General features: G+C 40.3%; 3 protein-coding genes across 3 annotated transcripts; 2 read left to right on the top strand and 1 right to left on the bottom strand.

The window, feature by feature from the left end:
- Nucleotides 1-474: 474 nt before the first annotated feature.
- LOC307261677 (platelet-activating factor receptor-like) lies at nucleotides 475-1,599 on the top strand (the record flags this gene model as incomplete). The annotated part of the gene is made up of 1 exon (XM_080042250.1): nucleotides 475-1,599. One exon carries the CDS (start codon nucleotides 475-477, stop codon nucleotides 1,597-1,599), a length of 1,125 nt encoding a protein of 374 aa, XP_079898376.1.
- A 3,538-nt stretch (nucleotides 1,600-5,137) lies between these two features.
- Nucleotides 5,138-8,689, top strand: LOC307261707 (platelet-activating factor receptor-like). Its single transcript, XM_080042285.1, has 2 exons — nucleotides 5,138-5,183; nucleotides 6,825-8,689. The coding sequence occupies exon 2, from the start codon at nucleotides 6,839-6,841 to the stop codon at nucleotides 8,018-8,020; it is 1,182 nt and encodes a 393-aa protein (XP_079898411.1). The 5' UTR covers nucleotides 5,138-5,183; nucleotides 6,825-6,838; the 3' UTR covers nucleotides 8,021-8,689.
- A 215-nt stretch (nucleotides 8,690-8,904) lies between these two features.
- Nucleotides 8,905-11,807, bottom strand: LOC307261342 (uncharacterized protein). Its single transcript, XM_080041859.1, has 6 exons — nucleotides 11,702-11,807; nucleotides 11,528-11,599; nucleotides 10,239-10,517; nucleotides 9,477-9,608; nucleotides 9,366-9,393; nucleotides 8,905-9,250 (listed from the first exon to the last, which is right to left on the bottom strand). The coding sequence occupies exons 1-6, from the start codon at nucleotides 11,745-11,747 to the stop codon at nucleotides 9,124-9,126; spliced, it is 684 nt and encodes a 227-aa protein (XP_079897985.1). The 5' UTR covers nucleotides 11,748-11,807; the 3' UTR covers nucleotides 8,905-9,123.
- Between the last annotated feature and the right edge of the window lie 11,911 nt (nucleotides 11,808-23,718).

Raw genomic sequence — 23,718 nt, forward strand, 5'->3', positions numbered from 1 at the left:
CTTTTATAGATATGACATATACAAAGCAGGCAGATCAAATGTGGCCTGTTTTACTGTGGAGCTGGTTTATACCCAAAAAGACAGACTGTAGTATCTTTAAACGCATCAAGCGACTTTTGGTAATTAATTTATACATTAGAAGATGCAGAAATAAAACAAAGGAACAGTCCCATTTACACAAGATTAAACTGTTCAGTTTAAGAATAAAATAAAATACAATTCAAAAACCCTACGCACTGCAGTCTCTGAAAAGATAACACAGTTGAATCCAACATCTTATTAAAACAGTTTCAACAAAAACTATAAACCCCCTCCTAAAGGTAGGATTTGTTAGGACAGTTGTATTTACGGCATTAGTTTAAGTTAGGTGTACCCAATAAACTGGTTACTGAGTAACTTGTCTAAAAGAACCACACAAAGGCTTTATGTTGTGATGGGACTTATGTTGATATGTTTTGTCTCACACAGATAGAAATGGCGGAACCAACTACAGAACAATATGGCCTCAGGGGAACCTCTGGTCTGGGCTCTTCAGCCAGTGATGGCTCAACCTTCCTGGACTCAGAGTTTCGTTATGTCGTCTTACCAGTTGTCTATACCATCATCTTTATCCTTGGCTTCTTCGCAAACCTCTATGTGCTGTTCATCCTACATTGCCTCCGGAAAGCCAAGGGCATGGTCGAAATCCGCATATACATGACAAACTTAACCATCGCTGATCTTCTTTTTGTGTGTGCCCTTCCCTTCTGGATTGGCTATTATGTTCAACATGGTCACTGGACCTATTCAGACTTCATGTGCCGGCTAACTGGCTCCTTGTTCTTCATCAACACCTACTGCTCCATCCTCTTCCTCGGAGCCATCAGCATCAACCGATACTGGGCAGTCACCCGGCCTCTGGATGCGGCCTCTTCAGACCACAGACGTCGTGGGATCATCGTGTGCGTTGTCATCTGGGTGTTGACCATGTCAATGGCTATTCCTTTTCTGAAATCTCCAGGGACGAACACTGACAAAAACAACATCATTCGATGTTTTGAGGGGTACCAAAATGAAACAGATGCTCAGAAGGAGACAGTGGCTGCCACTCATTTTGCAATAATTGGAATGTTTTTTATCGTCTTTTTCCTTGTTGTGGTGTGTAATTTCCTTATTGCTCGAGCTTTACTTTCTCAAAGTCCTCCTCAGTCAGAATATAGGTCTGCAACAACTATATCTAAAAGCCCCAGGGGTGTAAAACGGAAGGCTCTGGAAATGTTGTGGGCAGTTGTAGGAGTGTTTGCTTTGTGTTTCCTGCCCCACCATGTAATTCAAGGCCCCTGGACATTGGCGGTGTTGCAAATCGAACAGGGCTGGGGCCACGTAGAGTGGGACCAGAAGACTCGTCAAGCACTCAATGATGCACATCAGATCACCTTGCTTCTTATGGGCCTCAACTGTATTTTGGATCCTGTAGTCTATTGTTTCGCTACAAGGAAGTTTAGAAGGGTCATCATTGGCCACTTTAAAAACCTAAGAAAGGGAGACTGGTGCTCCATTAATTGCAGGAATTGCAGCCAGAGCCTCCAGAGCGAGCAGCAACAAAACGAAATGGATTGATTCAAACATATCTATTATATTGATTAAAATGAAGATATCTATAACTTTCATACTACTTACAGAACATTACATTAAAGGAATACTTCACCCATACGGAACCAGCGTTCTATCATTATAAAATAACTATTATAATATAATGAATGAGGTTTTTCTTCCCTCAGTCTTCCCTTAGGCAAGGCAAGGCAAGTTTATTTATATAGCACAATTCAGACACAAGGCCACTCAAAGTGCTTTACAGGGGCAAGATTAGAATACATAAAACACATTATAAAACATATAATTATAACAATTAATTTATAATAATTGATAGGTTTTATATAGCGCTTTATTGCCTAGGCACTCAAAGACGCTTTACAGGGTTCCTGGTTCAATTCGTTCACACACAGTCATACCGGTGGTGGTAAACTACGAGAGTAGTCACAGCTGCCCTGGGGCAGACTGACGGAAGCGTGGCTGCCATTCAGCGCCAACGGCCCCTCCGACCACCACCTCAAACATACAGCAATCATACACATTCACACAAGTAGCACTATCTTCGCCAGGAAGAGGTAAACCTAGTGGCATGGGTGGTCCCAAGACAACCAGTCCCCATCCTGACTGCAGGAGGCTGCCGGGTCCTTGATATGTTAAGGCCCGCCTATTGTGCACCGCCAACACACTGCTTTTCTGTCAGGGTTTGCTCCCTTAGCATTTGCCTAAAGAGGCTGACCCACAATGCAGTGGAGCTATATCCATAGCAGGGTGTGTGTATTAGTCTTAGTCTTCCATTGGCCCAGCTGTCCTGTTAATCCTAACCCTTACTGTGATGTCACAAGAAGGAAACTGTAGGGTTAGACAGTTAGACCATAAAACACTCTTTCTGCCTTTTCTCAGGCTAAGATGATCCGATTACATTTTTTTTGCACATTTATACTAAATAGGATCTCCGAGTTCAATACACCTTCATATTCCAACCGGTGAAGTAGGCCTTTAAGTTTTTTTTGTGCAACTCTGTCTGGCTCTATGTCGTGTACTATAGTGTTGGCGGTTCCACAACCTCTCTAAAAGCCTCTGGAAACCTGGTCTAAAATAGTAAAAATATCAAATGATTATAAATATTTTAAAATGTGGTTTAAAAAAAAAACTTTTTTACTGTCTTGACAGTTTGATAAGAACCAGAGAATAGCCTGCCTCATTTAAACTGAAATTCCGTAAAGTTCAAGTTTTTTATTTGGATTAATATACCTAATTCTTGTCAGATGCTAACTATCATGCAGCGAACTCCCTAAATTACATCGTGAGAAGGATTTTGTGGATTTGGGTTAACGGCCTTTAAAGAGAAGAGTCTCTTAAGAAGATTCATTGTGGCCTATAAACATTTTCTTGGCAGTTTGTTTGCACATACATGAGCTGTGCTATGAATAACACCACTCCTTCTGTTCTTCCTGTGTGAAGTTTAAGCAGGAAAGCAGAAGTTTGGCAGGCAGAAATACATCAACAAAACATTATGATGCTGAAATTCTGTAGGAGACTTTCCATCAGTTTCAGATGAGACACCAAACACATTATTTAAATCCTCATGCAGGTGCTGTGTCCAAAGTATAGAGACAAAGTAAAAAAGACAAGAATAGTACACATATACATTTTGGGGTGTTGAGAGTTCTTAATAGATTACACAGACAATTCAACTTAGTGGGCTTACTTGCCGTGCCTGACATATCAGTAAAATAGGTCATAAATTGAATGAGAGTGTTATCTACCATCAATTAAGTAATCATTTCCCCATGCTTATCTGTTTTGTCAAGTATTGTGACATGTCTCAAAGTGGAAAATTCCATGATTCACTGTTAACTAAATCCTAAAATAATTCAGGTTTCCATAACAAAAAAAAAGTTTTATTTCCTCGACAGAATGGTGTGATTCACCAGTGCCATCCTAGCACCAGCGTGACAATGCCCGGAAGTGGACACATGTTTACCTGTAATTAAATTTTTTGAGTTTGTACCTGTGAAGGCTTGTGGTGACATTGGGTGGGTATAGGCTAATAAATTCGTCACATCGCTTAATAATTCCATGGAAGAGATAAGCTACAGCAACATAAATTGAAATCTTGTTGACACACAATAAACCACCGCAAAATTCTCTGTAATTCAATAAAATGGGGCTTTACTGGCATGTGAAACGGGAATATTCCTATGATGTTTTTGTTAGCCTCTTCCTCCACTGTGTGGTCAAAATGCGTTACTGCAGGCTTGCCTCAACTGATGATTCAGAATAAGAAACATTTAAATCTGTCACTGTTTTATAAAGGTTTATGGGAACCTCACAACAGATGTACATGTCAAAGCTTGCCATTTACAGTATGTATTTGTAAGTAGCCTACCTCTTCACTTGAGTGGACTTTTCCTCATCCTAGTAAACCTTAAAATCATGAAAGTATTTTCTTCTTTTTTTTTCAAGTCTGATTTTGGTCTTGTGACATATTTGACCGGGTAATATACGCATTCATTCTTTTGTGTTTAGTTGCAATGCCAGTAGGTATATTGCTACACTTACCCTCATGGTAATGTTTTTTCTGGAAATTCCCGGCTGCTAGCAAGTTGTGGGTTTGGTAAATTATGCAATGCACATACCTTTGAAGAAGCGACAGAGATTGAGAAAGAGAGAGATGATAAAGGCAGCACAGCAAAATAGTTTGACAAGCTATTATCACGGCAGCAGACAGCCAAAAGGTAAACTATCAGTGAAATATGTATGAGTTTGTATGTGGATTAACTTGACTGGCCTGCACAGAGTCTTGACTTCAACCCGATAGAACTCGTCCAACATCAGTGTGTGACCTCACAAATGCGCTTCTTGATGAATGGTCAAAAATTCCCATAAACACAATCCTAAACCTTGTGGAAAGTCTTCTCAGAAGAGTTGAAGTTGTCATAGCTGCAAAGGGTGGGCCGACGTCATTTTAAACCCTATGAATTAAGAATGGGATATCACTTAAATTCATATGGGAGTCAAGGCAGGTGAGCCAATACTTTTGGCAATATAATCTATTATCTAAGTTTGACAAGCTATTATCACGGCAGCAGACAGCCAAAAGGTAAACTAATCTATCTATCTATCTATCTATCTATCTATCTATCTATCTATCTATCTATCTATCTATCTATCTATCTATCTATCTATCTATCTATCTATCTATCTATCTATCTATCTATCTATCTATCTATCTATCTATCTATCTATCTATCTATCTATCTATCTATCTATCTATCTATCTATCTATCGATCGATCGATCGATCGGTCCGTCCGTCCGTCCGTCTGTCTGTCTGTCTCTTACATCCATATCCATCCATGTATGTTACTGTAACCTCCATTTATTTTTTGGGATTTTTGGAGTTGAAAGTAAGTTAGAATAGAGTGAATCGTGTGCATTTTTCATACAGGAACAAGTAGTAGATGGATATCAGTGTTGCACCATGTGGGTTTTTTTTATGAAGAAGTAGCACTCCCACTTAAAGACACATAAACACGCACAAGCTTGTACTTTGTACCTTCTGAGACATTTAGTGTGTTCACACCAAGAGATACAAGAGGAAGCTATTTGGTAAGTCGAAAGCCTGTAATTTGCTTAGTTTTTTTTTCTTTCAATGAAAGTACAACATTTCACGGCAGATTAAATTAGAATAATTTTACCGTTTTACAGTTTTTCTCAGTCGCTTTGGTGCTTTTCTCACATCACTATTAACATTTGCACAGCAGTTAGTGCATTTCTCAAAACAATTATTGCAAACTGCAAAACCTAGTGGATAACCTGCAAAAGTACGTCACTTGCTCAAAATGGATAGTCTATTCCTCAAAAGCAAGTATTCATGTCAATGAAACAGCCAGTGTCATTAAAATGAGAAGTCTTGACACCATCGTTTATGAACAAGATAGTCAAATGTCTTTGTCATGTTTTCATTATGACAGTTTATTCTCTCAGTGTTTTCCAATGCAAAAAAAGGTCAGAACTCGGTGACACTACCTGAAAATGCTCAAGACAGCACTATACACTACTTGTACAGCCATTTGAAAACTACAGTAAAGTTACACATTGCTGTAGTTAGGGGAGTAAGTGAGTACAAGACACTGAATACGTATGTTTCACATTTTTACTGTATATGCTCTTTGCAATTCTACAGCATTGTGCAAAAGAGAAATACACTTCGGTCACTTATTTAGAACAAACATAAAAAAACACCCTTTTGGTAGAGCTGTGCACAAATGTGAACAATATAACAGGACATATTGTAACTGAACATACTGTATATAGGTAAATCATTCTGGCACATCCAGACGTTCCTGTCTGTCTGGCCACATATTTTCCTCTACATCACAACGGATATTATCCCTTGCAATGCAGCGAGGAAAGTATCCATGATAAAGAAAAGGTATAAAATTTGCTTGGCAGAATTTGATAACTAGTTCAACAATTTTGTATGTAATGACTCAAGCAATGAAATGAAGACTATTAGTTTTATTGGGAATGACTATTCAGCATCCATAAGTATAGTTCATTTTGACTGACATGACATAAGCAAATGACAATGTTATAAAACAGCAGAGAATTGTATGAAAGCAACTGATACATGTCCAAAAGCATTTGCAATTTGTTCAGAGGAAGTAGAAATTGCTATGATGTGCTCAAATGACTAAATGTTGCGGAGGTTGAACTAATAGTTATGAGAATTTTCATTCTGATCTGAGAAAAGCACCAAAGCAACTGAGAAAAACTGTAAATTCAAAAGAGACAGTTTGTGGTGTCTTTTAAATGGCCCTTGTGCTCAAAATATGAGCACGTCTATGATGGCTATATAAAGAATGATGAGGGCATACTTATGATATTAAACATCAAACACAATTGTATTAACTGACTCTACTATTAGTTATTAAATATTGTCAATTAACTGTCATCATTCAAACTAATAGCCCCAATTAATGACTGACTTTGGAGATGGAATCAGTTTAATCAGGTCTGACAGTCTGTAAATTAATGAGGGGTTAATTAATTTATTTAGTGATTAATATAGGTGTTAAAAATGTTGTGATGGGACTTATGTTGATATGTTTTGTCTCCCACAGAAATGTTGGAAACAACTAAAGAAAACCAAAGTTTGCTCACAGAAATCTCTGGTCTTGGGTCCTCAACCACACAAAGGCTTTATGTTGTGATGGGACTTATGTTGATATGTTTTGTCTCCCACAGATGATCCCACAGAAATGGCGGGACCAACTACAGAACAATATGGCCTCAGGGGAACCTCTGGTCTGGGCTCTTCAGCCAGTAATGGCTCAACCTTCCTGGACTCAGAGTTTCGTTATGTCGTCTTACCAGTTGTCTATACCATCATCTTCATCCTTGGCCTCTTCGCAAACCTATACGTGCTGTTCATCCTGCGCTGTCTCCGGGGAGCCAAAGCTATGGGCGAAATCCGCATCTACATGACAAACTTAACCATCGCTGATCTTCTTTTTGTGTGTGCCCTTCCCTTCTGGATTGGCTATTATGTTCGCCATGGTCACTGGACCTATTCAGACTTCATGTGCCGGCTAACTGGCTCCTTGTTCTTCATCAACACCTACTGCTCCATCCTCTTCCTCGGAGCCATCAGCATCAACCGATACTGGGCAGTCACCCGGCCTCTGGATGCGGCCTCTTCAGACCACAGACGTCGTGGGATCATCGTGTGCGTTGTCATCTGGGTGTTGACCATGTCCATGTCTATTCCGTTTCTGACATCTCCAGGGACGAAGACCGATGAGAACAATATCACTCGCTGTTTTGAGGGTTACCACAATGAAACAGAAGTTGAGAAGAAGACAGTGGCTGCCACTCATTTTGCAATAATTGGAATGTTTTTTATCGTCTTTTTCCTTGTTGTGGTGTGTAATTTCCTCATTGCTCGAGCTTTACTTTCTCAAAGTCCTCCTCAGTCAGAATTCAGGTCTGGAACAATTTCATCCAGAAGGTCCAACAACACCATGTCCTCCTCATCTAAAAGGCCCAGGGGGGTCAAACGACGGGCTCTGCAGATGTTGTGGGCAGTTGTTGGAGTGTTTGCTTTGTGTTTCCTGCCCCACCATGTAATTCAAGGCCCCTGGACATTGGCGGTGTTGCAAATCGAACAGGGCTGGGGCCACGTAGAGTGGGACCAGAAGACTCGTCAAGCACTCAACGACGCACATCAGATCACCTTGCTTCTTATGGGCCTCAACTGTATTTTGGATCCTGTAGTTTATTGTTTCGCTACAAGGAAGTTTAGAAGGTTCATCATTGGCCACTTTAGAAACCTAAGAAAGGGAGACGGGTGCTCACAGACGGTCACCTCACATCTCTCCATGGACAGCAGGAATCAGAGCCAGAGACTCCAGAGCGAACACCAACCGCCCGAAAATGATTAATACAAAAACATGATGTGAAAAACTCCTCTCATGTTGCCAAATTTGAAGATACAATCGTACATAGCATTTTGTTGAACCTTTTGAACTATAAACAGTACTGTCTGTGTAATTCAGTGTTGGTGGCTCCACAACCTCTAGAGTCTCTTTAAGAAGATTTATTGTGGTCTACAAACATTCCTTGGCAGTTGAATTGCGCATACTGCATGAGCTGCACTCTGAATTAAACCACTTCCTCTGTTCTTCCTGTGTGAAGTCTAAGCTGAAAAGCAGAAGTTTTGAAGGCAGAAGTACATTAACAAAACTATCTAATTTGTGATGTTTAGAGTTCCTTACTAGATTACACAGACACTTCACCCTAGTTCTCCCCATGCCTGAAACTATATCAGTTATTTATGTGATAATAAGATTGTTATCTCAAATAAGTTATTCTTTTTCACTTTGTCTTGACCAGTTTTATCTGGTATTGTGAACTCATAATGCTTTAGCTAGTTTCCCCTCTGGCATCCACTATTGTGACATGTCCCACAGTAGAAATCCCCATGACTCACTGTCAAGGAAAGCCAATGCTTAATATTCAGCTATCTCTTGTAAATGTACTATATCTTTGTATACTTTTTTATATAATGAATCGCTGTTACAAAACAGTGGAACAGCTTTTTATATATTGTATTGCACTCAAACATCTTAAGTAAATAAAGCTCTTGTAAATAGCATTTTGATGGTGTGTTAATATGCCGAATGGTGATTTTTTCTTAATGACATATTTAAAAAATAAAGATACTATTACAAATCAACAGTACATGCAATTTGAAAAAAGACTATATAATAAATTACAGGAAATGACAGGTTTTATTAAACTCCATACACAGTGAAGGAAAGGCCTTTTCACACAGATAGAAAGACATAGCTGTGAGTTTCACCAGATTAAATAACTGGTTTGAAATTACATTCAATCAAACAAAGTACATACTTTTAGTTTATCCACACACTATAATGCAAAGGTCTACATGCAGATGTCCCCTAACTGTTGGAGGCTGAAATAAAAATGCTCCTATTGCTACACGTCCTCTTTTTATTGTATATCTCCACCTTTCCACAGATATTCATGACAGACTTGAGTACACATTATCCTCTGTCATGTTAGTGGGGTTCAGATCAGTGTAGCTTTGATCGGTGCTTGTGTAATTCATGTACACCTCTCCATCACCTTCAGTCTGTGGTAAACCTCCCCTAGTGGTCAGAAAAATACAATCAGACTGTTGGCACGCCGCCATTCTAATCCAACTGGCAACATGAACAAATTGCAAACAACATAAATATGTTTTTTTTTTCAGTGGAGACTTACTTTGGTGACTTTTCAGGCCCAGGAAAACCTTAAAAAAGAAGAAAAAAAAATCATCTGCAGAACATTGTTTAAAATTTGACCCAACAGAAAATGATCTATGGTGTTCCGTACCTTTAGCCACAGTGTTGGAAATGATAAGTGTGTCACCAAATCTTTGGCAGCCCAGCCAAAAGAGAATGACAAGGTTGATGACCAAGGCCAGAAGGGAAAGGAAGAAAGCAGCTATTCCTAAATTCTCACCAACTATTGTAAGTCAGGGAAACAACATAACATTGCAGGGGAAATGCTTTAGTTCAAGGTTACAGCAAACATGATAACCAGTTGAAAGTGAAAAAAGAAACTTCACTCTCTGTGCATGTCAAACGCAATGTTGTCAGAATTATTGGGCAGTTCTTATTCAGAATACTGCTACAAGGATCAGTGTGCAGTACATGACAAAGCTCTCCCAGTCAATCAGTTTTGCAGTAATTGCCAGATAACATTTTGAGTATCCCTCTCGTTTTTATCCAATCAGGAGACAGAGCGCTATAAAGAGGCGGGTCTCTGTGCCCGTGAACGATAACTCGCTGCTCTCCATCACGGCACTATCTGATGAAGACGACTGCGCGTTCATCTGGTGTTGACCTCGAGCGAGGGAGGGGACTGCTAACTCCAATCACTGGAAGTTAGCTAAAAGGAACATATCACTTACTTCTCCTTTAAGCAATTGTCTTTAATCTATTGTGCAATCAGTTCCAATGTGGATCAAATGTTCCTTCTGTTGGCAATGCATTTATAACATCTTTAAATAAATCTCAGTCTTAAACATTAGTTACCAGACTAATAAACAACAAATTTAAAAATAAAGAATTGTATAAAGGCTCTGTCACCCACCTGTTCCGTGCATGGAAACGATATAGACTGTGTGGTTGGGGCTCACTGTTAGCGATCGCGGGCTCTTGGCAGAGCAACGGTACTTCCCACTCTCCTCTGGCTTGGTGAGGGTCAGATCCCTACTTATGTGCACTTCTTTCCAGGTCTGATTGTCCAGGTGTTCCCAGGACCAAATGACATTTTGTGGCATGTTAAAAGCACTGCAGTGCAGGTCGACTCTTTGACCTGCTGCAACTGGGTAATCGGGTGTGGCCACCAGCTGCAGAGAAGATAGCTCCCCTTATGTGTGAGGGGATTTAGAGAATAGAAAGATAGTAATAGAAAGAAGACAGAGAGAAGATATTACTGTAGTTTTACATACATTTGTAGCCACACTAACGGCGTGGTTGTAGGGATGACAATGTCTTGTTTGTTTGTCTATACACCCCTGTGGTCCTGACTGAAATATTCAGCAGATTGCTATGACATTTTTAACAGGTATTCATGTTCCCCAAATAATTAATCTCGATGACTGATGGTGGTGATTCTTTACTTTTCATATAGCGCCAGCAGCTGGTCAAAGTTTTCACTTAGATAAAATATCAATAACTACTAAATGTATTTGTCTACAATTATGCACACATATTCATTGTCTCCAGAGAAAGAGTCCGAATGACTTTGGTAATCCTTCAATTTTCCCTGTTTGTGTCCTAAAATGTCCCAAAACATTTGTAATTTTAAAAATATTCCTGTCCCCCACTGGAAAAATATTAATCACTGCTGGTGATCCTCATCAACTGTATATGTGTTAAGTGCTAATTGGCAAATATTAGCATGCTAGCACACTAAACTTAGATGCTTATGTTTGAAAAGGTCTGATTCTCTGGTAGAAACGTTTTTACAAAAAACAGAAGAAAAATAAGAAACACAAATTCAACTTTGACACTACTGTATGTATATGTTCTCAACCAATACAAAAAAGTGTTCGGATTGCAACCGCTGTGGTTTGCAACTCTTATGTCCTCGTTATCATGGTAAAGATGGACAAGGCTCATATTATCATTTTAGTATTTATACCTGTCTGTTAAGCCAAACAATTATAATATTATGAGTAAAGCATTATTTCCCGAAAACAAAATGGAAATTATTAAAGCTCTGAGCCATAATATAAACATACAGGATCAGTATATCTTCAGGGAGACTCTTGCTTCTATAGTTTAAACGTTTTTCAAACAGCACTGTATATCGTTTCAGCAATACGCTTCACCTCATTTGATTGGAATTACTATAGGATCAAATTTCTGTATTACCTTCCATTGTAGTGGTATACTTTTCATGGATGGGAGAAGAGGGTGAAGGCTCCATTGTACTGAAGGATGTCACTATAGACAAATAGAAGCATAGATAAGTGTAAACAGTACATTTTTAAATTGTATTTTTTTTTCTCATCCTGTTATAGCACTCATTAATAAAAATGTCCTTACCTGTGCTTTCACACAAAAACAACAGTAGAAAAAAGGTAGGCAGCATGTTGTTTTGAGATGAACTACTGTATGAGCAAAAGCAACACTAACTTCAGGCGAATCAGTACTCGAATGAATCAAGGGGTCATAATCAAAGCACAGGTGTGTATGGAGGAAGTATGAGACTTGTAAAATTGAAAGATAGGGAAGTTTCAAGTTCCTTTCCCCCAAAAAAATATTCAACTTACCAACAGTTCACACTGTTTATACAAAGCAAGCAGCTGAATGCAATGTGTCTAGCTCATATACTTTATATTAGAAATACTGGAATTGCATAAAAGCAATGCGCAAGTTCCACAGAAGGCAGAATTTAAAAAAAAAATAGGAACAGGGAAAACTACCAATAAATTAAAACACACAAGCCAAATTTAATAAAAACTAAATAATGATGAGTAACCAAAAATACAGAAGCCCACACTAACATAAAGGGAATCATAAAATGAACAAAAGCCTTCCGTTTGCAACGTTTAATATCCATCAATCAATTTAAGACCTGAAGGGAAAACTGCTTTGCAGAACTTTTAATGTTTTTTTTTTTTTAAATTTCAGAGCTGGCGGGGAAGTCTATCAGACTACTGACACACTTGCCTCCCCCCCCCCCCCGCTCCCTTCGAACATTTCATATCTCTGACAGTGGTCACCTTCAGGCTCAGGTTGTGGCGATAGCGATGTGTGTTTCTGTTAGACAGTTTGACACCATACCTCTCCCCTGAAGCAAACTCTCACTTGCTGCCAAAGCAGGTGAGGAAGAGCAAGTAGATTATATACAGTTCCACAAAAATTAAATACCAATTAGTTAGATTTGTATGTTACATAAAACCAAAACACAGTGGAAAATGATATGTTTAATCTCATGATCTAATACAGTAGCTGTTTTTGACACATGGCACAAACAAAGTCTGATAGTTCTGTCCATGAATTGTGGGAAGTGGTTTCTCTTGCATCATAAAACTGTTGCTTAAACAGAGCACCAGCTTTTGTTTCCAAGTGCAGAACAACACTTTATAAGGAGACATCTTCGCATAACTCAATAATACACTGAGGTGAAAGATGTACTAAAAAAACTGTACTGAAGTAAATGCTGCAATACCACCGTGTTAAAGACGCATTTAAAAATAAAGATGATGCATTGCAATATTCCAGTATTGATATTGTTCAGAAAAAAACTGTCAAAGTATTTATACAGTATGACCAGTTATGTATACATTATCATTAAATACGTTGGTAAACGCTTATTAACCTGCTAATTTACCTAACTGTCACTGTCAAACAAACGAAGAAGGGGGAAAAAACACATCACTTTCCTCTAAACTGAAGTGAAGAAGCATAAAACAGAAGTTAATTTGAGGTGCTTGACTGAACTTCCTCTAAATTTGACCTTTTATCCATTACTTTTTTGAAATAGGCTACAGAATACTTCAATGAGAGTATTTATTTTCAAATGGTTGTGATCCTATTCAAAAACAGATCTCAGAACATTTCATTCAAGTCAAATAAATCCCATCGCTTACTTTAGACTTAACCTTTTTAAAGCAGCATGATGTTGATTGTTTTGAGGTTGTCCAGAGGTTGAACCAAGAGCAAATATTTTATGATCTCTCTTATTCCCTTAAAATACTTTTATATGTATAATACTTTCTCCTTTGGCAGTTAAAGAGAGATAGTGTTAGATAGTGTTTCTCCACACACCCTGCTAACATCTGTGACTTCCTCTTAATGAAGTGGTGTACACCAGAGGGGACAGAGGAACTTCTCTCTCTCTCTTTCTCTCATTCTCCCTGAGAGGAAGATAAATGGTGATACTGTGTAATTATCTTAGTCTGCCCTCGTGTGTGTGTATGAGTGTGTTTAAGCATGTGTGCTTGTCTCCCCCCCAGTCATTATTCTTCATTATTCGTCTATTATTCATTACTCATTCATTATTCTGCCTTTACCGTTGGCTACAGTCATGCCTGTTGGTTTGCACCACTGTGGCCCTCCTGCCGACAGAAGAACAGGCTAATGGTTTTATTTGTGTTTTATGATGTGATATGCATGTGTAAAACAGACTTTTATGTTCATGTTTGTTCTAACCAACACATCTATATATTATGGAATCCATAATATATGGATCATGTTAGTCTATAATTGATTGACTACCTCTATGAGTTTTGACTGTACTGACCTAGGGGGTAGCCTATCTGAAGTTTCCATTAGCCTAACATAAGCTAAAGCATTAACAATCCCTGAGTGTATCCAGCTCAACAGTTAATTAATTATTGATTAAAATTTTAATTTGGGGGAAAGTGTTTTATTATTCTTTGAAAAGTTACACTCGCTTTTAACCTGCCAATGACACATGCCATTTTATTTTGGCCATAACATGGATGGACACGTTTAGTTTGATATGGCAAACTTTTGAGCCAGCAACAATTTATTATTAGGCTACTTATTAAAGGCTAGGCTAGGCTAAGCCTACGTGGAAGTTAGGGAGCATTGGCACAGCATTGGCTCTATGGAGTCGTGTTTCTGGCCACCTAATGAATGTAAGTCCGATATTCACTTTATTTGGCTCTGTTTTGCTGTCTTCTACAAACTGCCAGTGCCTCGTTAGCTGCTAAATGACCCACAGTATCTTCACCTGCTAGTCGCTAACTGTGTCTTTCTTGACTTTCTGACTGCCGTTTATTGTTGAGCATTTGCCTACAGAGAGTTTTTATGTTTTTTAAAAAACTGAAAACGGTTATGAGAGCAGTGACAGTAAGCTTAAACTAATAAAGTTACATTAAGGACAATTCAATTGAGCTGAGACTCGGTCCAAAGCTCAACAAAACGGAGGAAAGCTACAGTAGGCTACCATCTAGGTGATAGTTAGCCGTAGGTCCGTCAATAGATAGTAAATAATAGGTCAATACGAGCGACAGGCCTGCTTTGATAAAATATCAAGTTATAGTTGCTTAGAATTAAAAGACAGACATTGAAGCTACAAGACACACAGTAACAAACAGGTTGGGACACTTTTAAATAATTTGGGTGCCTTTTGAAGGTCTAGCCAGTAGCTAGCTACCAGCGGCATGCGTTTGAAGGTGTAGCCTATTATCCAGTTTCCTGGGCAGCTACAGCCCTCCAAAGTCTCTTCTCCCTCGCTGAACACATGCAGTGGGCCTATACCATGCCCTAAACAGCCACTGGGTGGTGCTCGACACCCATAGTTTTCAGCCCTTCCTATGCCCTTTAACAGGCCTCAGTATAGGCTGCACTGGCTACACTAAACTTTATTACAGGCTCTCCTCCCCCTCCTCCCCCCACCCACCCAACAATCATTCTGCATATTAAGCCGCTCAATATGTGTGGCTGTGGCTATAGGTAATTTTCCTATAGAGCAAGCATTTTAGTGTGCTATTGAATTCTTATTCAGTGTCTTTCGTTTCATATGATGTGAAAATAAATTAGAAACAGTTTTATGGTTTATTGGTTCGATTTATTCAAATGATTTTATCCTTTTGTCTAAAGCGCAACCAGCTTTGAGTGTCAGTTTGTCAGTCTTTAACCCACTCTTTTTTTTGGTTACACTTTATTTCAGTTTTCCCTTCTCTTGTGCTTTCAGTTTGTCTGTGTGTTCTGAACATTAGCCATATGGGGAGACGGGAGGGTTATGTTACAGTCACTTCATTGTGACTGAAACACATTATCATGTTGTTGATTGGAGATAGCATGAGATTCATTCAGAGATTTCCTCTTGGAGACAGCTGTTCTTGATGACTCAGATGAATAGTGAAGGCATCATGTGTGTGTGTGTGTGTGTCGGCGTGTGTGTGCGAGCGAGCAGAAAGATGAAGGAGTGTGTTCACCCCTGCATCATTCTTGATGGATAAGTTTCCTCCCTCTTCCCGTCACGCGTTGGTTGTGACGGTGATGACGAGTGGCTTCCTTCTGCTTTTCTGGCGGGCAGTAGGATGTGACAGTTGTACGGGCATCTGCCAGCATGGTTCTCACTGCTCTTCTTTCTACCCTGTTAAAATAGTAAAGTCCTCACTTGTTGTCCATTTTTCATATTTTTGCCCTATACCAGTCCTCTTCTCAAGAAATTCATAAAACATTATCTTAAACTATGAATATCATTATTTTTCTCACCATCGTCACCCTCAGCTGACCCGTGTGTGGCGCCTCAGAAAATAATAACGGCAGTGAACCTAGCAACAGCAGTGACAAGAGCTATTACAACGCCGTGCAACACACAGCAACAGAGGACAGACAGCACTCCACTCCAGATGGGCGCGCTTCCTGTGCCAGGCAGGAAATGGCACTGAGCTCCCTTTGCCATCATATTTCATTTTAACTGAGAAACAGAGATGATCATCACTTCATTTTCGGCACATCCATCCCCCCCAACGGGTGAGCTGTACATTCGTTTCAGCCTTTTTTGTTTCCTTTTCTCAGCGTGGGTCCTGCTTGGGGTTGATGTCATCATTGGTGAAACAATACTGGGCATTCAAACTCCTATATTTGGCCAACGAGCGTCTTCCCTTTTGCCTGCTGTGGCATCTCTCAAAAGAGATGACTCCATGACCACAGACACAGATGCAAACAACTACAAGACATGTGCGCATGTGCACACAGGGAATTCACTTATTGACGTACACATCTACACAACCAAAAAGCTCTGTTGCCATCCTGACAAATGAAGTATTCCATGTGATACAACAATGGTGAAAAAAGTGTAATTTTTTCCAAACTTCTGAAGGAACAAATTGTTATTTAGTTATATTGAGTTGATATTAAGCTTGGACTGTTTACATTCTGAACAGTAAGCCTGTGTCACAAACTGAAGGCAGGCGTTTGAATGGAATTTGCCCAACAATGTTTATTTTAGTTTTTATCCTTGGTTTGGAAAATGAAATTTGGAGGGAAGATGGTAGACAGAAATATCATTAGTAACGTTTAACCTCAAAAGAAGGAAGGGCACGGAAAAACAAGAACATGAAAGGCATTATAACTTGTTTGTGTGTGTGTGTGTGTGTGTGTGTGTGTGCGTGCGTGCGTGTGTGTGACCGCATCATCCCTGTGCTGCGTGGTGCAGATGATGCGCTCAGTTCTGCTGTGTAGGCCCTGTGTTGAACAGATGTCGCGGACGCTGATACTGTCCCTGCACTGAGCGGGAACAAATTACAGTCCGATACACACGAGAGCAGACACACACACACACACACGCACACACACACACTCAAATGCTGCAAATATAACCTTCAGATTACAGATGGCCCCTATCAGAGGCTGCCGGCTGGATTTGCAAAATGTAAATACTGAGGGGTTAATCCAGCACGGGGCAGAGGGGGTTATAGCATGGGGCAGGACGGGCACCAGATGGTGGATGTGTATGTGTGTGTGTGTGTGTGTGTGTGTGCGCGTGTTTGTGTGTGTGTGTGTGTGTGTGTGTGTGTGTGTCTGTGTTAAAGGGAATGTTAAGCATGCGGAGGCACTGACATTGGGATTATAGTAGTCCCTTTTTGATGTGTCACAGATGGACCTGCAGCTTTTTGTTCTCCACACTAAACGCAGGTGGATAATAGCCCTCGACATGACAACAGCCCCGATTATATTTCATCCTCTCTTTGCCCACGCTGCATCATGGCAGAAGGTTGTGAACTTTCTATTATCGAGCAGTTAATGGAGGCCTGTGCAGCGCTTACAGTGACCTTGAGTAGCATGCAGGCAGTAAGCGGAGTGAGAGAATGCAAGCATGTGCGCTTTCAACTATATCAACCTCGATTTCTCAGTGGTGTACGAAGAGTGATATCAGACATTCTGGGAGGAAGAGAGAAAGAAAGAAAAACGGAAGAGACACAAACTGGGAAAAAAAGAAAACAAAGGGGAAACTGTTTTGTCACATGAAAAGGCCTCGTTTAATTATTTGACTCGCAGAGGTCACAAGCCAACCGAGCTGGCAGGCCATGAAACGCCGTGCCTTTCCTGGGGAGCGTTTCCTCCAGCACATTTCTTTCTTTTCTTCTTTTCACCTCCTCCCCTATGCTCGTCTATTGCATGCTTTTTGTCCTTGCCATCATTTCGTCTCTTTGCACGTCATTAGCAAGCTGGCGCCTAATGAATTTCTTATCTCTCTAAATTCAGTGGCTGTTGTGATAACGCTTATTGTGCTCAGTTTTACTATTCTACGCGTCAGAGAGGCAGGGGCGCACGCGTGTGTGAAGGAGACGGGAAAGAAATGGAAACACTGAGAGGCAAATATATTGACGGAAAGACAGTCGCAAAGACAAAGACAGCTCTCACCACTGCTGGCATTTTGCTTTTCGTATCATCCAGCATTTAGGTTTAAAGTGTTGAATTAAATCTATAGTGTGTAACTTCTGTTGCCCCCCATGAGTAATTCTGAGTAATAACAACAAGTCTGTTGGCGCATCAACATGAGGTAAGCCTTCGTGATCGCACATGGATTGTATACCCTCTGCAAAGTGGTTGACACTAACGGTTGCCCGCTTGCCCGGGGCAACTGAAAATAATGTTCGGGCAAGTTGAGATTGCTTTTTGGTTGCCCGAACGGGCAAGTGGATTTTAGAGGGTTTGTCAGTAGTCTAGGCTATTTATTCATGTGTTTTAGAGTCTGCAAAACCATTTTTTCCCCCGCTAACTCACACAAAATAGATCGGCTATATTTGCAATTGAGCAGCTGCGCGCGGCTGCCAGCTGCATCACGCTCGCTCTTTCGCACTCTATCTCTCTATCTCTCTCTCTCACACACACACACAGCCTGTGTGCGCGCAGTTTCGCTGTCTACGTTCCGAAAGCCGGCTCTATTAGGCTACGGACCTGGTTCCGCTCAAAATCCAGAAATCAATAGGCCTAACGTCTGAGCTTATCGATACCGCTATGGAGTCCAGTAGGGCACATGATGTAATTTTAAATATCGAGTCGGTTCATCTTCATCTAATTAGCCCGACTTCAGCGTATTAATCCATCACTGGTCCGCATCATGGACTGTAAAAGTGTTCTACCTTCGACTGTCTTGAAGAAACTCCTTCAACCCGCTCCGTCTCCCAAAAAAAAAAGAATACTCTTGTCTGCTGAGCCGCTGCTGCTGCAGACGGGCTCCGCACCGTCTCATCATCCATTCAATGCAGCGGTGATCAACAAACGAGAGACTCTGTAGCAAGTCCCGCAGATAGTTTTTAAATCCATATTAAAATCGTCAGGATAAGAACTAGTTAGCTAAAAACATCGCAAATGGTTCAAATGTGATGTGTTCATGTCGGCTCAGTAAAATGAATATTAGGCAAAGGTCAATAAAATGACATCATGATGTGTTCAAATGTAAATGTAAGAAATGTTTGTTTTTCGCGAGAAGCTTGAATAATACAGTTTGGGTAAAAACCTTGTTTTCCCAGCAAAATAAAATAATAGTAGGCCAAAATATGGGATTATGAACTGTTTTAAAGTCCTATCCTTAGCTCTTAAAGCAATAATACCAGTTCTCTTTTAACAAAATAATAGAAAAGTATCGATAAAGATTTGGATTGTGGAGTCTTTATAATGGTATCAATATGAATAGAAATGAATGATCCCCCTCCCTACTTACAGTGTAACTGGGCAATAGCTTTAACATGGTGGACTTTAATCATGTTATGGCACACGGTCACTTTTTGGCACAATGTGACCGTTTTAAATAAGTAAAATAAGTTAAATTTTTCTGTGGAAGCTAACATTCAGCTTGACTCCGAGCTAGACTGAGTTTTCTGAGCCCCTGGTCCAGGTGCATGGCAAAAAGAGGCCCTTTCACGATGCTGCAGCAGGACCAAGCTCTTGTTGTAGTGTGATGTCATGATATCTAGGCTTATATGAATTGTTGTTGGTTGTTTGTGGTCAGGATGAGACAAGTAAGCATTGTTTGCATTTAAGAGATAAGGTTCGCTAAAATGCATAATTTAATTAGCCTATACTGTAGGGGAGAGTGGCCTAAGTTGTGCAACTTTTCACTCAAAGTGACTTTAAAGTAAGGCCTTGACAGTAAAGTCTCCAACTCAAATATATATTTCAGGGTGTTGTGCATCCCTGGCAATAAAAACTTTGGATCTGGAATAAACTGTTGAAGAAATATAGCTTTCGGAAAAAAAGTTGTCTTGATGCACAACTTGCCCCCGGTGTGGTGTAAGTTGTGCGGTTGGAGAGAATACCATGGGGTGAATTGTGCCATTGATATATATCTCATAAACTGTAATGCAAAAGACAAATCCATTAGACAATCACTTATTTAAGGTTTATTTAAAGTAAATAGTTGACAAAGATTGAAGGACAATTTTCTTAAACAAGGCCTAGCAGATCTAATGGTTTTACCTGCAAAGCTCACAATGACAAAGTCACCATCATCATCTTTCTGGCCATCTGAACTCTCATCAGTGGTGTCGTTAAGTGGAATTGAGATGTCACTCTCTTCTGAGCTACTGTAGACAATCACTTTATTTTGGTGACCAGCGTATACAGCCATGCCACTGGCACAACTCTCAGAAATGTACTTTGCACTAGTTGCTCTGTACTTGTGGAACCAACTGCCACCTGACAAATGTGATTCCCCTACATTTCTGCCTTTTAAATCAAGGCTCAAAACCCATATGTACACCCTGGTGTTTCCTCCCCATTAACTATCTTACCTCTGCACTACTATCTGTGTTTATGTGGATGTATGGGCTTTACATCTTTTATTTTGGTTATTGTTATTTTACCTTCATTGTTTACCTACTGAATGCACTATGTACAGCACTTTGGACAGTGCAAACTGTCATAAATGTGCTTTTATAAATACATTTTACCTACTTACTTACTTATAACTCACCCAGGCCCTTTGGCACAAATCACCCCAATCCCAGAAATTTGGATAATAGGCATGATGCAGCAGTTTAGGGCTGACATTGTGCTAACTGTATAGACTCAAAATGTAGCATACCAAAGAACTAAAACATGTGTCAAATGTTTTCAAACTTGTCTATAATTGTTCAGACACAATAATCAAAAAACCTTGATCATGGAAATTTTACTTTGAAAGGCAAAACAGTTTTTTGAGCTTAAATGTGCTTATATCTTATTCCTCGTGTCTCCCTTCTTTACAGGATGAGTCAAATGGATGGCTCTTCTTAAATATGTGGTCACATTTCCAATTTCTTCCACGGTTTTCTAGAAACAAGGGGTGGCACAACTTCCAAAATGCACAACTTAGGCCACTCTCCCCTATATATCATTGTTTAACAGGTTTTTGTTTTTTTTGGGCAAGTGAACACGACATTCGGGCAAGTAAAACATTACCTGTACTTGCCCTATGGGCAAGTGCATTTGAAACCTTAGTGTCAACCCCTGCTCTGCTGTACCTCCAGGTTTTTTCTTAAAAGTAGCATCCAAAGCTGAAACATTTCTTTGGCGCTTCTCGGGGGTGACACCAGTTTCGAAATGCTGTCATGCTGAGCAATACAAAGAGAGTTTTGTGGAGCCGATAGGCTTGAATGTAACCAACATTCATTTATGTGAAAAAGTTTCGCACTATAGCTTTAAAGGAGGGTGGACAGCACAGAATGACAGAATGAGTAAGGAAGAAAAACCTTCTAAAACAAAAAGAATCCTTGAACACATAAAAGGCCACTGATTGGACACTGATACAGCGAGGCAGAAGTGTAGAAATGATTAAACGAAAACAGGGGGGAAAAGGATGGGAGGCAGATCGAAGGACAGAGCAGTGGCAGATGGGAATGTTCCGGTCTGCTACTGATGTTGCTCTGTAGAATTTAAGTCCAGGAAGGACGCACTCACCGGCTCACGCACACACTTGCACACCATCAGCTGAGTATAGGTGTAAGTGATCAGCAAAATGCCCTATTGGCTTCCCCTCAGCAGTAGTTAGCGACTTACTGACCCATGTAAACCCCACCCCTAATGCACAGGCATCAGCCTCTGTAGCGGCGCATGGTCGATCCAAAGTGTCACCTCGCTAAATACGGGCTACATATTCACATCTTTGCACGTCGCTCGCTGCAAGTGTTAAGCATATTCTTCTGACACCTTTCCTGATAACTGAGTGCATGTGGGAAAAGAGGAAAGGGAGAGTGGATGAAGAGCTAATAGCGGCTGTGTCACACTGTCAGCATTAGTGTAATGTGGTGTCAAAACAAGCCCTCATTGAGCCCTTGAGCTTTATTTTAATGTGCAATAGTACTGTAGGACTTGTTCTATGTCTGAGGAATTTGATTTTCCTGTACAATAGCATTGGTCTTCATGTGATGTCGACATTGTGGACGTACATAACGGTAATTTTACATTTTACTTGCAGAATATACAGTCTACCCACTTTTAAAGGTTGGAATTGATTTCATTAAGGTGAAATAGTTTCATATTTTCCTGTAGTTTCCTCAATAGTTAACTCTCTTCAAACGTCTGACAATTAAATGTAGACGAATGTTGTGTAATTATCATTAAACAAAACTTTGCTGACAACTTTTTTTTTGTTGCATCATGTAAAACTGGCACGAAAGTTGTACACCAGAACTTATTTTGAGATACATCCAACTTGGAAATCTGATCCCTTCTGTTCGTCACCACCTGCTGCAATTCCATTTCCACTCCTCATTAAATGAGTTATTTAAATGTCTTTAATTCCTATGTAAGTTCTATGCGAGATTTAAGTGGTTGGTCAGGATGGAATTCTGTAAGCAAGGAAGAAAATGTGAATTTCTAAGAGATGATATATGTTTGATATGTGTCCTGATTTCTTTGCATTGTACCACTCTATTGCCAATGCAATTTCACAGCCGTTCTAACCTTCTTAAAATCCCTTGTGCTATAGTATGTACTACATGCACTTACAAGACGAAAGGGACAAAGGGGAAGGGAAGGGACGAGTTTAGGCGTGTAATGAGCACTATTTTAGCTTTCTCTAATTGGACGTAGTTTGCTTGTGTCTGTGTGCACATGGACACGGAACATGCCAGTCATCCTTAACAAATCATCACTTTTTCAAACTGATTTGGGTATGATCCAAATAGTCTTTTGTTATCTTGCAAGAGGAGCTTACACACCTCGGATTCAGTTCTGCACCAATGGCTCCAAAAGCCATCGTACACCGGGAAGCAAGTCTACACAAGGACCCAGAAGCTTCATTACACTCCCAGTCTCATCACGGTGCAGCTAGCCAGAAAGCAGCCACCGTGGTGTTCTGCGCCGTTGTGCTTGCCAACTGTTCACATGTCCTGGGCAGGGCTGAAGTGGGCGTGGCCTTCAGCGATGCTTAACTGCCCCAGGAACATCAGGAGTGCGATACTGCTTGCTGTCCCCACACATATGGCGCTGTTTTTCAATTTTTGGGGGCACACAGTGGAAAGGAGGGGAAAAAAGATGAGGACACAGAGCCAAGGAATGGATGAGGAGAAAGCGACAGAACGACAGACGCAAGACAGAAGGTTGAAAGAGAGAGATAGGCAGACAATGAAAAAGAAAAAACTAATGAGTGAAGAGAGAGAGAGACAGAGATGGAAAACCAGAGTGGCGAGAAATGAGTAATTGACAGAGATAGAGAAAAAAAAGGCTTGAGAGGGTGTGAAATGCGAGAAGAGAGTTTAATTTGTTTTTCGGCAGTGTCGTTGCCGTCACAGAAATGTGTTTACCAGCCCCTACTTTGCCATTAGTGACACTCTGGCGCTCCTGTAGAAGAAACCAAATAGGTTCATAACTGCCTCATGTATCCTCCAAATGTCCCCATAGCTCTCCGTCTGTTGGACTGTGTCCGTCCGTATGTCTCTTCTCCTCACTTCATCTATCCCCCACTCGGTCTCGCTCAGTCTCCAGTCTGTTTTAGTTTTTTTCGGTGGTTGTTTTCTTTTATCTCTTGTTCTTGTCTCTTCCCTCCTTGTGCTCAGCCTTTCTCCCAGTTTGAAGCGATGTCTGTTGTTGTGGTAGAGAGGCCCAGACCCAGAAGTGATGCCGTGCAATGAGCGGCGGAGGAACGCAGA

This window comes from Ammodytes marinus (assembly GCF_949987685.1).
Source record: "Ammodytes marinus genome assembly, chromosome: 15".
Taxonomy (NCBI): Eukaryota; Metazoa; Chordata; class Actinopteri; order Uranoscopiformes; family Ammodytidae; genus Ammodytes; species Ammodytes marinus.